Genomic DNA, 16,713 nt, shown 5'->3' on the forward strand with positions numbered 1-16,713 from the left:
AGGTAAGACAAAATAATAGTAGTGACTACTAAAGTAAAACAAATTATTTACGAATATATATATTTAAAACATCCCAAAAATAAAGAAAGAAATAAATAAAGTTCTTAATGAAAGTTTTAGCACTAAATATTAAAAAATATATATACCTTTCTTATTTGTTTGATAATAATAATAACAAATAATAAAAACAATTAATAATATATCCCTTTGTCTACCGACCCAATAGGTCAGAGGTCGAGTCACCTTCAACAGCAAGGTGACGTACGCCTGTAACGCAGGATTCAGACTGATTGGTCGCCCAGAGAGAATCTGCCAAGCAAACCGCCAGTGGTCCAACACCGACCTCCCCACCTGCATCCTTCTGACCTGTGACCCTCCTCCCAACATCGTCCACGGACATTACCGGGGGTCTGATTTCCAGGTGGGCCGGAAAGTGCAGTACGTTTGTGACGAGGGTTACGAGCTGGCCGGGGACGGCGTGTGGACCTGTCTGAAGTACGGCAGGTGGGACAAGTCGAGGCATCCTCGCTGCTCGCCGGTCCAGTGTCCGGAGCCGCCGTTGGAGGAGAACCACCTGGTGCTGAAGGGCTTGGACTCTGAGTCAGGAACCGTGGAGTTATCCTGCGAGGATGGCTACGTCCTAGAGGGAGCCCGGATCCTCCGCTGCACCCCGTCCCAAGAGTGGAACGACACATTCCCCGTGTGTAAGCTGGTGTTTTGCGGTTCGCCGCCTGAAGTGTCGTTCGGTGGCCCTTCCTCCTCCTCTCCCCCGTTCCCTTTCGGCTCCATGGTGAGCTACACTTGCATGGACGGCTTCACTTTGAGGAAAGAAGGCTCTGTGTCCTGCCTAGCCAGTGGCCAGTGGAGCAGTCCTTACCCAGAGTGCATCCCAGTGGAATGCCCTCAGCCGGTGGAGATTTCTCATGGTATTGTTGACGTCCAGGGTCTGATGTACCTCAGCAAAGCGCTGTATAGCTGTAAGAATGGATATCATTTAGCGGGAAACTCCACTGTCCTCTGCGGAGAGAAGGGACTCTGGATAGGAGGCGTGCCTTCCTGCCGCCCAATCGAATGCTCCATCCCTAAACAGATAGTCAACGGAAGGGTAGTCTATACAAAACTGCAGTTTGGTCATAGTGCCACGTACTCCTGCCGGCGTGGTTATCGCCTCCAAGGCCCAGAGACTGTGACGTGCCTCTCCAGTGGGGAGTGGGACATCGAGACCCCTGCCTGTGTGCAGATAGCATGCACCCCACCCCAACCTATCGGGAATGGATTCGTAGAGGGGCAGGATCACAGTTTTGGCGTCACCATTTTCTACAGCTGCTTTCCCGGCTTCCAGCTCGTAGGCCAGGACCATCTGACCTGTGAGGAGTTCGGCTGGTCTTCCTCTGTTCCTCTCTGCGTGCCCTCCGACTGCGGTCTGCCTCCTCACATTGACTTTGGGCAATACATTAGGGTGGTAGGGTCCTCTGATGCTTTTTCTACAGACACATTAGCTGCACCCCTGGACTTGAGCTTCCTCCACGGGACGTATATCGAATACCGTTGCCACAAAGGTTATGACCTCACAACCCCCACCAGGTTGGTGTGTCTGGAGGACGGAGGCTGGAACGGCACGGCTCCTTCTTGTAACCTGGCGGAGTGCGAAAAACCACAGAGTCCGGAGCACGGCTGGGTGAATGTGACGGATACGTCCCTCGGCAGTATGGTGAAGTATACCTGTGAGGAAGGATATGAGCTGGAGGGGGAGGCTGTGAGGCAGTGTGTGTCGGCTCGACTGTGGACTAATGAAGCCCCGGTGTGTCGGCCTGTCTCCTGCGGCGACCCCGGAGCTGTCGCCAATGGCTCAGCTCAGGGTGGAGCTTTTGTGTATCCCGAAGTCTTGAAGCATGAGTGTAGTGCTGGATTTGTCCTGAAAGGTAGTAACACGATGGGCTGCGGGGCAGATGGGAAGTGGAAAGGAGAGAAGCCTCAGTGTGAGCCAGTGTCTTGTGGTCCTCCTAAAGTCCCCACTGATATTACTTTCAAAGGAGAGCAGTACAGCTATAATGAAGAGATAGAACTGAGCTGTCGGCCCGGGTTCATCCTAAAAGGTAAATCAGTCAGTGTTTGTCAGGCTGACGGCACCTGGAGCCATGAGTCTCTGACCTGTGTACCCGCCCGCTGCGGCAAACCCTCACCAATCCCCAACGGGCGTACATTGAGCTCAGATTTCGGGGTAAACACCAAGGTAACTTACGAATGCGATGAGGGATACACACTTAACGGAGATCCAGCGCGTATTTGTCAGTCCGATGGGCTTTGGGACAAACCCGCTCCTCGCTGTGACATCATCAGCTGCGATCCCCCCGAGGACATCAGCCACGGCTTCCTGAACGGCTCCAGCTTCAACTACGACGACGTGGTGGAGTACGTCTGCTTCGATGGCTACGAGGTGTCCGGGGCCCCCATCCTGCGCTGCTCCGCTCGGGGCTCCTGGGTGGGCACGGTGCCTCAGTGTCGGCCCTGTGTCTGCGCCCCCCCCGTGCTGAAATTCGGGTCGGTTCAGGGTCAGGATCGCGCCTGCGGAGACCGAGTGAACTTCCAGTGCAACGTAGGCTACAAGCTGCTGGGTCCCCCTCAGGCGGTGTGTGAGAAGGGGGGTGTGTGGAGCCCTGGCATTCCTGTGTGTGGCCGGGGGAGGTGTACTGTCGCCCCGCCTACAGTCCGCAACGCTGTCCTGCAGGGCGGCAGCAACACCTTCACAGACACCGTCATATACAGGTGTCGCCCCGGCTACCAGCCAAAGGGCTTCCCACACCTCTCCTGTGGAAGAGACGGCAGGTGGGGGCAGCCCAGAATCAGCTGTGAGCCGATGAGCTGCGGAAAACCTCCCGCTGTGGCCCACGCTCAGGTGGAGGGAGACACCTTCACCTTCCCAAACCAGATCACATACGGGTAAACACTGGGGTTATTACTCTCAAGCTTTTCCAAATCTCTTTCTCCTATTTTTTCTGATTTTTATGTGGCATTTCCCTCCCACTCTTCAGGTGTGACGATGGCTTCACTTTATCCTCACAGACAGCCTCCCTCTCCTGCCAGAGCGACGGCACCTGGTCCAAACACAGCGTCCGGTGTAGCCCCGCCCCCTGCCTGCTGCCCGCAAACTTCTCCATGCCCCATCTGATAATCAATGGGAAGGAGCTCACTCCGGTCGGGGGCACCATCGCCCTCTCCTGCCCTGCGGGGCTCCACCTGCAGGGGGCAGCACTAGCTGAGTGTCTGGTAGGAAACATGTTGGTCAATTATTCGTCAAAGTCTCTTAGATCTCTAATCTTAATGTGACTTCCTTGTTGAATAATCGTTAACAACTAACTTCTGTTCCTTAATGTGCATGAAAAGGAGTTTCTCATGTTCTAAAAAGCTTTTTCTGTCAATCAAACCAAAGATATCACTTTGCTTGAATTAGCCATACTAGGTTTGCAATGACCACTTTGCACACGTCTCTGCTTGTTTCCACTGTCAATTCGATAATAATGAAGTGCTTTCCTTTCCTCTGTTGTATTGTGTGCTCAGCTGGGTGGAAGCTGGGCTCCGAGCGTCTCCTCCGTGTCCTGCGAGCTGGTGTTTTGTGAGAAACCCCCTCCTCTTCTTCACGGTGTCACCGAGGGGGACAGCTACAACTACGGAGACTTTGTCATGTACTCATGCCTGCCTGGCTTCGACATGAAGGTACTGCTCACCATGCCACGTTTAGGGAACATGGGTTCATGGATTATCTCACCTCAACAGAAACACAGGAAAGAAAAGAACAAAACTTCTAAAAGAACATTGAAAAAAATCTTGCTTTCAACCTTAAAGTAGATTTTCCAAATTGTTTTAACTCCTAAAAACATGTGATTTGTATAGTATAGATTGAAATGGTCAGTTTTTGCCCACTCCTCTCCTGTAATACAACAAAGGCCTTACTCTTCCTCTCCTGCAATGGGAATGTAATCACCAGACTGAGCTAATGGCCGATCAGATTACAGAAAGTCACATGATTTCTCCTCAGCGGTCAATAGAGAGTGCAGTTCCAGAGAAAACAGAAGCAGCTGACTCACTCCATCCATCTCGCCTCTGCTATTTGAATACTCCCCTCAATGAGTGCCTTTTTGTTTCACTCCAGACACAAACTGCTGACTGTAAAGCATCATGTGTCATGCTATTTATGGGGATTGATATTCCCATACTTTGCTGTGTTTAGGTCATCTGCTTGTTTCTTTACACTTTGTCCTTCCTTCCACAGGGAGACTCTGTCCAAACCTGCCAGGGGGACAGGACGTGGAGTGGCACCCAGCCGGAGTGTGTTGGTAGGTTAGTTTATACAGCAAGGATGAACCAGGAAATGAAATATTTAATCCGTTTGCTAAGAAGTCACACCTCAAGAGTATTGACGCCTGCGACAGACCTGCATGTATTTTTCAGGTGTTATCTCAATGCAGGTACACCATTTATTTTGCGTTCCTAAATATCTAAAATCGACATACTTCAGTAACTATTCATCTTAATATATTCTACTATCTTAAAAGGCTAGACACTCACTATTACTAGCAATTCCCAAGAATTGGAGCATAAGAAAACCACACAGAGAGTTGAAAACAATCTTCTTAAACCTGTTTTCAAACACACACCTTCACACACACCTTTGAAAGCTTTTCGCTTGTCTATTGTCTCCGCAGCCCAGTCCTGCGGGCCTCCTCCCACAGTGCAACACGCTCAGGTCCAAATGACAGGCGACACCCACCTGCACGCTGCCAGCTATGTGTGTGATGCCGGCCTGCAGCTAGTCGGCCTAAAGACTATCGTCTGTGTGGCTAACGGCACATGGAGCCTTCCAGCGCCCACGTGTGAAGGTATGAGGGCCGGACACTGAGCAATACACCGAAAGTTAATTGTTATTTTTGGCGTCGAACGAGAGACATCTTCGAGGAGCTAATTACAGGATGTTAGTTTATTTTATGAGCTAATTTATTTCTATGAGTATATCTTTTAATAAAGTGTCAAACCGCTCCCTTGTTTTCCACTGCTCATGAATTGCCACTACAATTAGTACACAGGTTAGGTCCCCTCACCTCCCACTTCCATGTTATGTTTTTTAAGTGCAACTTAACTGCAATTAAAAAATGTTGTTCTTACATTTCTTTTACTTATATAGCACATTTCAGAAACAAACGCAATCCAAAGTGCTTTACATAGGCAATAACACATTAAACAATTAAAAACAAAATAAGTTGAACAAAAAGACAATTCATAAAAGAGATGGAGGTTAGTAACAAACACAAGAAGGGCTTACAGTAAGTGCAATTAAAAAAACAAACAGGGTTTGGGCGGGGCAGGCCAGTCGTAACACGAACAAGCTATCATTGAACTTGTACATTTGAAAAGTAGCAAACACAAGAAAAAATAATTATTTGACCAGAGTAGCGTTTCTCTTTCCGTGCCATGATTTCTACCTCCATCCTTTTCCCTCTGGTCAGTGGCCAAAGGCTGCGACAGCCCCAGAGAGGTGCTGCACGGCAGGGTGCAGGAGCACAGTCTGAACTCAGGGCGCGCCGTGGAGTTCCTCTGTGACAAAGGCTACAGGCTGGTGGGAGACTCCCTGGTGGTGTGTCTGGGGGGCAACACCTGGAGCTCCACCTTCCCCACCTGCCAACGTGAGACACACACTGAGAGACATGCATGCAAAACGACTGATTTGATTTAATGAATGTATTACTACACCCCCCTCTGGTTTCCTGTTGTGGTTGACATCACTGTTGCATCAGCTACCTTACACAAACTGTGAACTTAGCAAACGTTTGCAACACTTACATCACACCGTGTGAGCTAACATTGAGTTTCCCTGTGTGTTTCACAACATAGCCTGTGACAAAATGGTCAATCAGAGATATTTCTAGACGCTCTAGACATCAGGAAATGTGTGAAGATGTAACATTCAAATGCACCCGAGAAGTACATTCTTAAATAATGTTGTGTTTAATCCAAATGATGTTGCATTTCAATATGTCTTAGGTCCATTATGTACATCTCATCTGTCTTTGTTAAGCTTGTAAGGTGCGACTCCTCTGTGGAATTCTGCAGTGTCTGGGGTGTTGTCTCACCGGATTAGATTACACTTGAGGAGTTTGCGTGTCAATTGGGTAAACATTCATTCATTAATAATGTTCTCTCTGTTCATTCCAGCCAAGTCCTGCCCGGCTCCTCCAGGCTGGGGGGGGGACAGCAGGGACGGGCCCCCGCAGGAGTTTCATGTGGGACAGTCGGTGCGCGTCCCCTGTCCCAAAGGTCAGCAGGTCAGAGGCAGCGGGACCGTCTCCTGCAGGCCGGACCAGACCTGGAGCCTCGTCAGCGCCGTGTGTGAGAGTACGTATCTCATCTGAAGGGGAACAATGTGCATATCCTCTTTGGGAAATATACTTTAGTTATTTAATTTCAAAAGCCTAAATGATATGATCACATAGTCCATCAATTAAAAGGTCTTGTTTATTGTGAAATAGAAATACTGACAGATATTAGATTGGTGAATATCCTTTGCTTATTTGAGTTTTTTTAGTTTTCTACATTTTATTCTGCTTTATTCATATTTAATATATTGTTTAAAGTAATTTTATCACTTGATTTGCTGTTAAATGTATGGCTTTGATAACTTTATTGAATATATATTATTACAGTTCATGTGTCACAACTCTTAATTTTGACAGATAATGCCAACAGTGTTTGTTCATCATGTGTTTATGTAAAAGTGAAAATGCTAAAGAACAATATGTTTAGCTTTTCCTTACTCATTCTGAAATGAAGTTCATGTGATTTAAATGTGTTCCATCAAATCAATGAAATGTCATAATGAGGACAACGATACGTAATCAAACTAGCGAACCAAGTAGAAGTTGTGTATTTGATATCTGCACACGTCTGCATGCTCCCCGTGTGTTGTGCCCATCGCTTCTCCACACCTGCCCGGCTGCCTGTTTAAGTGATCTCTGATTTCTGTCTCTCGCTGAGCTTTTATGAAAACAAACACTGCATCAAACACCGCGATGGTGTCCTTTACGCTGGGCTAATTACAGGCTCCTCTGCTCTGTGGCTGCTATGGCAACCTTTGTCCCATAATCCTCTGATTTTTCTTACGCCCTGAATATGCAACACAATGCTGCTTCTGTTGCTATGGCTCGTTGTTTGTGTTTGCATGCTGTTTATTCCCCTGTACGCATGCATCATGAAAGGTAGACCACGGACTGTGGAGCCGCACGACTGAAGTGTCGCACACATCTGGATACTTTGCATGAAATTCAATGTCTTCACAGGTGATGAGGGACGTAGGAAACACCGCTTGACTTCCTTCAATGGACACAGACTTCTTACTCTGCAGGACACCATTTCATAATAAGTGTTTTATAGATTTCAAATAGGTAGACAAAAAAGAACATTTTGGGAGGCCCTTTTATTTACACTTCTGAATGCTTTTCTTCAGGTGTTTCTTTTATTTTGTCCACTTCCTGTTTACTTAAAATGGCCTCTTCGCTCAAACTGAAGAGTGATACGCTAATCGACTCTTAAGGCCATTTAGTAAAAGAATCAGCTGTACATTGAGACAGAGAAGAGAAAGCGTGTAGTGAGTAACTCGTCCCATCTGGGCTGTTGTGCAGGGGTGTCCTGTGGCCCCCCCCTCCACGTGGCCCACGGGGTGGTGCGGGGGGCGGTGTTCCAGTTCGGGGACGTGGCGGTGTACTCGTGTTTTGGCGGCTACGCCATGGAGGGCGTCGGGAGGAGCAGGTGTCTGGAGAACGGCACCTGGACGCCGCCTCCAGCATGCAGAGGTAGAGAGAGAACACCCGGGACCCTTCCTGCTTCCTCTCACTGTCTCCTCCTGCCACACATCGCCGTGCTGCTTCCTACTTCTTAACCCTCCTATGGACTGCTCCTCTCGTCCCCAACTTATACGATTTCCTGAAGGATGTGCGCCTGCTCTCTCTGTCCCCTAATGGCTTCTTCTTACTCCACTTGCATGTGAACAGAATGCGAACTAGCAGGTTGCCTTTCCTCCTTCCAAGATAGAGGGATAGTTTGGAGGTGGGGTTGTATGAGGAGCTTCTGCGGTGGTAGATGGGGATCACGCCCCTCATTTGGAGAAACTGACATTAGATATTGCAACGAAGCAACTGCTGTGTACGGGGCTGGCAGCAGGATGTATTTTAACCACAACAAAAATCAATGTTAGTTTAAGTTTATGTTATTTAGAATAAGTACACTTTTTTTAAGTGGCACTGAAGCCGTTTTATAAGCTACCAGACTCTATTGACTATCTTTTAGGTGTCTACAAATATGTTTTGTTGTTGCCTCCATCCACATACCTAGCTTTGGTGCCGATTCTGCTGTCTACATCCATAAACTGGATATAGATGATGCCTCGTACAACCCCAAATTGAAACTTCCTTTTTAGGGTGGACAACGCAAACGTACATGTGACTGAGAGATTCATATATGATCGATGTCTGGATCCAGCCCAGTAAAGGGAGGGAAAACCTTGTCATGCCAAAAAGTAGCTTGTTACTGGCTCTCCTCTGCCTTAGAGTGAGGAACAAATAAACAGGAAAGTAACATAGACACATCTCTCAGATGGCAATAGGCCAGGTGACCAGAATCTAGTTCAGATGTAAAATGAGAAACAGATTAAGGCTTGAGGCAGATTGAGTAATCCCTGAAATATGTGGGGCAGCAGGTAGAGGGGAACTAGCTTCCTTCTTGAACAACTGTAAAGGAAGGAACATCACAGACTAATGACACACACACACACACACACACACACACACACACACACACACACACACACATAGGCAGGCACACAGACACACAGCACACACCAGGAAAGAAACTTGAGATTACAAGTGACATGAAATTCTAATGGCCTCTCGTATGTTTTACATATGAGAACAAGGGCTTGATCCACAGCTGCTGAGTTTCTCCACGTTCCTGTTTCCACATAAACACAGAAACACACACACATGTCAGGATGTTAGAGGAATCTAATCTGCACTTTGTGAATGCTGCTGTTGTTCTAATGCATGCGTGACGTTGTAGAAACTGTTTTTTCCTCTTATTTCACCAGAAAGGGACTGAAATTCTCTCTCTCCTTTGTATGTGGACACTTGAAGAAGATTGTCGACTGTACGTGAAGTATAAAAACATACAATGTGTGTGTGTTCCAGCGGTGTGTTGGTTGCAGTGCCAGAACGGAGGCGTGTGTCAGCGGCCAAACATCTGCTCCTGCCCCGAGGGCTGGATGGGCCGCCTCTGTGAGGACCGTGAGTGTTTAAAAGCCCTCAAACTGTGTGTTACAACTCAAACTAATTCTCGGCAAAACGGGAATCCGCCCATCTTGCTAAGCTGGTGCGTAAATGAGCTCAAATCAAAACAGTTAATTTTAAGGCCTTTAAACACACTGATCAATCTCACACAATCAAGCAACTAAGGAGGAATCCTGCGTGATCATTCTGTGAAATATCAAAAAAATATATAACTATTTGCTATTATTTTTTACTGATATGGCAATTGGGATATGACTGTCGAAACTAGAGTTAAAATTCTGCACGTTCCAGCTTTGCAAAAGTGAGAATGTTTTAGTTATAATTACAGTAAATTGAAAGGTTTGGAAAAACGTTTGAATATGTTTGTACGTTGAAACCAAAATGTAACAAGACAAAATAATTGAACAGTTCAGGATTTCCACAGAGGAGTCCGAATACCTTAAATGACTTCCTGTCTCCTCTCCAATGACAGCTATCTGCATCCTGCCATGTCTGAATGGCGGCCGCTGCGTGGCCCCCTACCAGTGTGACTGTCCCTCTGGGTGGGCGGGCACACGATGTCACAGCGGTGAGTCAGCAGTGTGTCACATGTTTAGGAGGATGTATGTGAGGGAACCTGCCCACATACTGGGAACGTAAGTACTACTTGTGCTGTGATTTATGAATATGTGTGTGTCCACAGCTGTGTGTTCATCGCCTTGTCTGAATGGCGGCAGGTGCATCCGGCCCAACAGATGTAACTGCAGTCCCGGGTGGAGCGGGCACGACTGCTCCAGGTGATTCACCAATAAGAAAGTTATTAAAAAGTGTAACAGTGTGTTAACCCGAGTGCCTTTAGCAACTGTCTTAATTCAGAATGTTTCACCAGATTAAAAACCATTTCTCCTTCTCTTTGCAGGAAAAGGAAATCAGGATACTATCACATGTGAATCGTCCAATGAAGGGAGTTCTTGTATAGTAAACTGACTCATTCATTCTCATCTCTCTGCAATGGCGAAGCAAGAACCATTTTGTAAAATAAAGCTGTATTTTTTCATATAGAGACTCAACAGTATTAAACATATGCTGCTATATACTTGTACGATGTGTAAAAACTATTGATGTGATTGTCCAATGTATATGTGTAAACTATTCTCACATTTTTATTAAAGCATAAAATACCATTTCATGTGATGTTGTTGTTCACGTCGTGATAATCAGAAAAGTACAAAGTTCCTGTAACTCATTTATTTATTAAATCCACATTAAACACAATTTACAAAGCCAATCTCATATCAAACAAGTTCAAAGTGACCATTTGTCAGCACACACTGAACTAACAGGAGGTCACTAATACACCATGAGGGGAATCAATTATTGTTTCTTGTGTGGCATAGAAGACCTAATGGTTATTTTACATTACATGGCAACATTGGCTACCGTGTTTTTTACACAATGAGGGTGTGTGTGTGTGGACTGCTCCCTGGAGGTCTATGTCCTCAAAGAGGCCAGTTTGCTTATCAGTTTTGCATCGTTGGCACCAGTGAGCTCATCCACCTTAAATGCAGCACAGACAGAATGATTAATGACAGCTTGAATTCAAATATAGATCACTAGGATATAATGTGTTTGCTTATGCTAACATTAAAACAAAAAAAAAGGAATGTCAATATTTGCTGTATCTTCTCATGCTCACCTTTTCTTCATTCTTGTAATAAAAGAATGTGGGCATGGCTTTGATGCCGCAACTTTCAGAAACATCCTGAAAAGGGCAAAACAAACATGCTGTAAGATGGATGGACTGTCACTGCTACGCCCGGGATGAAAACAACATGCAACCCATATGTGAAGCACCCGATAGTTAAGGTATCAGAAAACACTGCGTTTTTAATAGCGTCCAACCCACAGCAGGAGAAGGTTTTGTTATTGTAGTGAAACATTTTTAAAAAGCTGTTGACTGAGTAGCAGCATCTTTTTAAATGAATGAACTTACTGCAGCAACATCCACGTCTACCACCAAGAAAACCACATTGGAGTTTTCAGGAAGATCCGCCTGTGCCTGAAAGAGAGTCGACCAATGAGCATTAATAAACACAGAATACTGCTGCAATGTGATTGGCAGAGAAGAGGGAATTGATGCACAACATTCCTTGAAATCTTGATTCTACAAAGTTATGTGCAACCATAACAACATTTAAAAGAAACAGGCTGGCTCTTCCCCGTTTAAAGAATGTTGCCCGAGCGGCCCTCTGGGAGCATGCGTAACTCAGGGAGGGGCTTCCCTTAAAAACAAACATACTAAAAACATGTGTTTCACTAAAGCTGCCACTGTCTCAATACATCAGAACCATAAATCCACAGACAGCAAGTGACATTTTGTTGATTTAAAATCATTTCAGTGTTTAAAAGGATTACGGTTTGCGCCCATAATCTAGTGTCTTTTCTCTCCATTCAGTTAAATTCACTGTCTTTTTGTAACCATACTAAAATAATCAAACCATGGCTTGCACAAGATTTAAGAGCCAAAAATCATCCTCTTACCTTAAATACTGGGCCAATCTTTTTGCAGGGTCCACACCAACTGGCTGTGAAGTCCACCACCACCAGCTTGTCTCCAGCTTCCTTCAGAGCCTTATTGAACTGCTCCTACAGAAAATGAAAACATATTTGAAATATAGGATTAACAACTTAAAATGGAAAATAAAATAATTACCACCATGTTCTTTGAAAATTACTTTTTTATAACAATAATTCAAAAATGTTTGTAGTACAAAGGCTTGATCATTATTTAAATTTTAAGGTATGGGTCGAAATATATGCTTTTTGAATGTCGGTAAACTACACAAATAAAAAACTAGACAATGCATTTCCTGCTGAAACTGCGTGTGAATATGTTTGACAACTTTAAAGGTTACCATGGCGCTTCATACAAAATATATCTGACTTTGTGTGGCTTTTATTTAGAAAAATAAAGCTGATCCTGGGCTTCTTGTTTCTTCTTGTTCGGTGAATTTGTAGGACTTTTATTTTTGAAAGAAAACATCCATCTTCCTCCGCTTCCTATAAAGTAACTCTTTGGTGCTTTCATTTTGAATAGGTATTGTGGCAGGGAGAGAGAGAAAAAAATGAAATGTCTGATGTCCAAACATGGGAGATTATTCCCTAAAATAAAAAAATAGGGTCTGTATCAGTCGGTCTGTCTTCTCTAATTAGATGATGTCACTCAGGTGTGTGGCCCTAATCTGCCCAGGCTCAGAAACAGTCACCCGAGTTCCATTCAGAATGCATTGAGGTTCATCTGACAATTCTGCCTCCTGTTAAAAAACGACGGATCCTATTAAATACATCAGACCGTGAGCACCAGGGAGCCCCGATGAACCGATCTGTGTGCATTTTCTGTGTAAAAATGTGAAGATGACAGCAGTTTTTATAAAGTTTACTTCTTGCTAGCCTTAGGAAAAAAATAGAACACATTTAACATGGGCGTCTATTAGGAGCAGGGTGGACTTTGTGTCACTGATAACTAACTATTGGGCCAGAATGGTTGGTCAGTTTGATATGACGAAGGCATCGAGACACGGCTGACTGAAGAGTCTGTCCCATAGATACAACTTTAATAGTTTGAATGAAGTGCGTAGCTGAAGGTATGCGGAAGAAGGAGCAGCATCGTGCAGGTGAAAGAGGATTTGGAGTTTCCGGCAATTGAGTTACTTGTTAGGGAAAAAAAGTTTTAAAAAGCTGAATATTTTAAAACGTTTCGATGATTAAATAGTTTCCCCATCATGTGCGGAAATAGCTGAATAGCTAAATATTTGGATATTTGAATGGTTTCTGAAGCTGGAAGAATGCGGAAGTTATTAGAAGCCAAAAAGCGTGGAAAAACTTGAAGACTATACATAGTGGGAATGCTGCTGAATCAGCAGCTGTTTGACAAAGTTTAACAATAAAAGCTGCAAAACAAGACACCACTTACCAGATTGGTGATGTTGGTAACCCCCATGATAGCTGTGACTGTTCTTTGAGCAGATGATCCGAAGACTAAAGTTTGGGAACTCCTGGAAACTGTTCAAACCCAGCAGACTTAACCACGCCCACTTCCGCATCAACGTAGCTCTGCACGACTGTACTGTAGTTAAGTACGCTTTGGAGGGACTTGTACTTTACTTGAGTATTTCAATGTTTTGATACTTTGTACTTCTACTCCACCACAATTCAGAGGTAAATAGTGTACTTTTACTCTATCAATTTAATATCTTTAGTTACTATCTTATGATCAACACTTAACTAAGACTTTAGTGACACCTGGAGCATACAAAGTCATTAAAACTAGCACCTTTACCAGCTTTGACAACACTTTGATATATCAATAATTATTATCAAAACGTTTAATATATTATTTTGAAATTGACCAATTTAACCACATAATGAGTAGCCTACTTTTACTTTTGGTACTTTAAGTATATTCTGATGATAATACTCTGTACTCTTACTTGAGAAACATTTTGAATGCAGGACTTTTACTGTAACAGAGTATTCATACACTCTTGTATATATACTTTTACTCAAGTACAAGTGAGTACTTCTCCCACCTCTGGTCATGGGTGTATTGTTAATTAATCTACTAAGGAAAATATGCTCTATGAAGTTACTGCTGCTGTCAAATTCATATTTCGTGGGATGAAAACACTGAGGGTGGCACTCTAATGATGCGTCGATACTTTCGTAATACGGAAGTGGGAGTGGTTAAATCTAAACTCAAAGTCCAACCGTTGTTATTATACATCCATGAGTCCTAACCTTTATATATACATTCTATGGTCCTAACCAAAGCAGGAGATTTTTGTAAAATAAAAGTTTCTCATTTTAGTTAAAAAAAAATAAAAAGCTGTTGACTGAGGTAACAGCGCCCTCTGCTGGCTCGAGGAAAATGGCATAGACTTAGAATAATTGCCAATTTTCAAAAATGTCAGTGTTTACTGAGTTGTGTGGGGTTTCTTAAACATTTACAAATATGTAGTGATATATGTGAAGGCCTAGCAAGTCATGCATATATTGCATAACTTTTTCTTCTTTTAAATATTTGTACACAATCATACGTTTTGCGATTCATGCGGAGTAAGTTGCTGATCGCAGGGTGAGGGTGAGCAACCATAAGTTTCACTTTACTTTTCAATTTTAATGCTGACCTTGGTAATGAAGAAAATATTCCACGTTTATAAAGCCTGTATAAAACAACACCATAATGGCGCACGGTCCAAAGTAGGTGCGGTTATTGTAGTCCTCTGTACCGGATATACAAAGACGGTAAAATAGTGTTGGATGCATTTAAATATGAATCAGAAAAGTACAAAAGTTCCTGTAACTTAGCATTTATTTAATTATTAAATCCACCTTAAACACAACATACAAAGAAAGTTCCAGAGTTAGTCAGGAGCAAAGCCAATCTCATATAAAACAGAATTAAAATTGGTCATCATGCTTTAATCAAACTTCTGTCAGGTAATACATACACTGAATTAACAGTACTCCAGTATGTCAACAAGACATGATGAGGGGAATAAATATATGTCCATTACTGTGAGGAACAGAAGACGTAATGGATTTTGTACGTTACGTGAAACTGGGATTTCACAAACATGTGCAGAGGGCGATATTGGTTTCTGTGGGTTTTATACAATGAGGATGTGTGTGTGGATTGCTCGGTGGATTTCTATGTCCTCAAAGCTTTCAGTTTCTGGATCATTGAATCTTTGTTGGCTCCAGAGAACTCGTCCACCTGAAAGACGGCACAGACAGGAGGATTAAAGACTGTTTGATAAATAAACAATGACACTTTCATTTCTTAAAATGTAAATGTTTCTCACTCTGGAGAAAGGCTTAAAAATCTTTTGTACCAGCTACTTAAAATATTTTTTTTTGTTAGCGATTAGTTTATGAAGAAAGTGCATTTGCATTTTTTTGGAAAGGGAACCAAAATTCTGTGGCCTGTAACAAAATGTTTGCTTATGCTAACATTTCAACTTATTTTTAAATAAGTGATAACATGTCAATACTTGCTGTATATTTTCATGCTTACCTTTGATCCATTCTTGTAATATTGGAATGTGGGCATGCAGCCGATCTTGCAAAATGAACTCACTTCCTGAAAATCACAAAAAAAAGGACAGTTAGACAAATTGAGCTAAGGGAACATAAACACTTTGGGAATACAGTGATTCTAGGTATTTCTATCTTATTAGGATAATTGTTTGTTTTTTGGAGACAGGAATATTGTCCACAAAAGAAACAAGCCGTATGAAGTTAACAGCTTCACAGATCAGAAACCCCCTAATATGTAAACACCACCTTTTTGTCAGAATATGTGTCAATAACAATAAGCCACCACAATCATACTGTTTCAAAGGACGCAATTATCAACAATTATCCTTTCATTATGCTCAAGCACTGAGGCAGAAAAGCTTCAGTCACATGAGCCAGCTGTGGTTCCACACGGCCAGGTGAAATGGATTTTAAGAATAGCTCACATTGCTTTGAGTATTAACGACATGGCAACCCCCCCCCAACACAACCAGTCAAAGAACAATTTGGTTAATCCTTCTCTCGCCCACAAGACCAGACCTTTCTTCACATTTCCTGTTACAGATGTGGTTAACATACTAGATATTTTCTACTTCTATAATTCTCCGATGAACCAGGAGCAGTGTTACTAGTTGCCCAGTTTGATGGCTCGTGCTGCGTTGTTGTGGATCACCGAACTAGCAGCAGCTGTAGTAAACTTATACTGAAATCTCAATTGAAAATAAAGAATCTTACATCAGCGTCATCCACGTCCACCTGCAGGAAAACCACGTTTGCGTTCTCCGGAAGAGTTGATTGATTCTGAAAGTGTCAAACAATGAGCGTTAATAAATGATGCAACGTGATTTTGAGAGGATAAATGATTAATTTCTTCTCTTTGAAATCATGGTTATCTTATTGACTTAAGTTCAGCCCCCATGGGTCTTGTAAAGCAGGCATCTCCCTACTTGAGGTTAGAAACAGCTTGAAAAGGGGTTGCCCAGAGCAACAAGAGAAGCTGTCCTAGAGCAACATGTGTCCCTCGGGCAAGGGATTCATCTGAATATTTACCTCGTATTCGTTCGTCCTCAGACTTGGGAAAGTGACCAACACAGCATATGGAACATTTATTTTACTTTGGTTCTCAGATACAAAACATGTCTCTGAAGTGTTTGGCTCCAAACACCAAATAGATCATTGCAGCATCCCATAATCCCCTCTGTTTCAGCCCTGTTTCAAAAGTGCTGATTCTCTAGCTGTGTCCCAATTCAGCGGCCGCATCCTCCTGAGGATGCATTCGGAGACGACATACGTCACTTCCGCCAAACGAAGGCTGTCCCAATTTAAT

The 16,713-nt window shown here is 43.6% G+C and overlaps 2 protein-coding genes and 1 long non-coding RNA gene across 3 annotated transcripts in view; 1 reads left to right on the forward strand and 2 right to left on the reverse strand.

Annotated features, from left to right (window-relative positions):
• svep1 (sushi, von Willebrand factor type A, EGF and pentraxin domain containing 1) overlaps window positions 1–10,492 on the forward strand; it is a 53,834-nt gene extending 43,342 nt beyond the window's left edge. The window contains exons 37-47 of the mRNA XM_010797502.1: window positions 227–2,940; window positions 3,033–3,267; window positions 3,559–3,714; window positions 4,271–4,334; window positions 4,704–4,877; window positions 5,502–5,678; window positions 6,208–6,387; window positions 9,231–9,326; window positions 9,802–9,897; window positions 10,012–10,105; window positions 10,228–10,492. Coding sequence (XP_010795804.1) covers window positions 227–2,940; window positions 3,033–3,267; window positions 3,559–3,714; window positions 4,271–4,334; window positions 4,704–4,877; window positions 5,502–5,678; window positions 6,208–6,387; window positions 9,231–9,326; window positions 9,802–9,897; window positions 10,012–10,105; window positions 10,228–10,258 — 4,017 coding nt within the window. The 3' untranslated portion in view covers window positions 10,259–10,492. The remainder of the gene's footprint in view (window positions 1–226; window positions 2,941–3,032; window positions 3,268–3,558; window positions 3,715–4,270; window positions 4,335–4,703; window positions 4,878–5,501; window positions 5,679–6,207; window positions 6,388–9,230; window positions 9,327–9,801; window positions 9,898–10,011; window positions 10,106–10,227) is intronic.
• A 49-nt stretch (window positions 10,493–10,541) lies between these two features.
• Window positions 10,542–13,400, reverse strand: txnb (thioredoxin b). The gene is made up of 5 exons (XM_010797503.1): window positions 13,282–13,400; window positions 11,850–11,954; window positions 11,302–11,367; window positions 11,005–11,070; window positions 10,542–10,865 (listed from the first exon to the last, which is right to left on the reverse strand). Exons 1-5 carry the CDS (start codon window positions 13,306–13,308, stop codon window positions 10,800–10,802), a joined length of 330 nt encoding a protein of 109 aa, XP_010795805.1. The 5' UTR covers window positions 13,309–13,400; the 3' UTR covers window positions 10,542–10,799.
• A 1,261-nt stretch (window positions 13,401–14,661) lies between these two features.
• LOC104967961 (uncharacterized) lies at window positions 14,662–16,232 on the reverse strand. Its single transcript, XR_800772.1, has 3 exons — window positions 16,122–16,232; window positions 15,385–15,450; window positions 14,662–15,084 (listed from the first exon to the last, which is right to left on the reverse strand). It is a non-coding gene; the product is annotated as an uncharacterized lncRNA (long non-coding RNA).
• Between the last annotated feature and the right edge of the window lie 481 nt (window positions 16,233–16,713).

Source organism: Notothenia coriiceps, unplaced genomic scaffold, assembly GCF_000735185.1.
Source record: "Notothenia coriiceps isolate Sejong01 unplaced genomic scaffold, NC01 NC01_scaffold00038044, whole genome shotgun sequence".
Taxonomy (NCBI): Eukaryota; Metazoa; Chordata; class Actinopteri; order Perciformes; family Nototheniidae; genus Notothenia; species Notothenia coriiceps.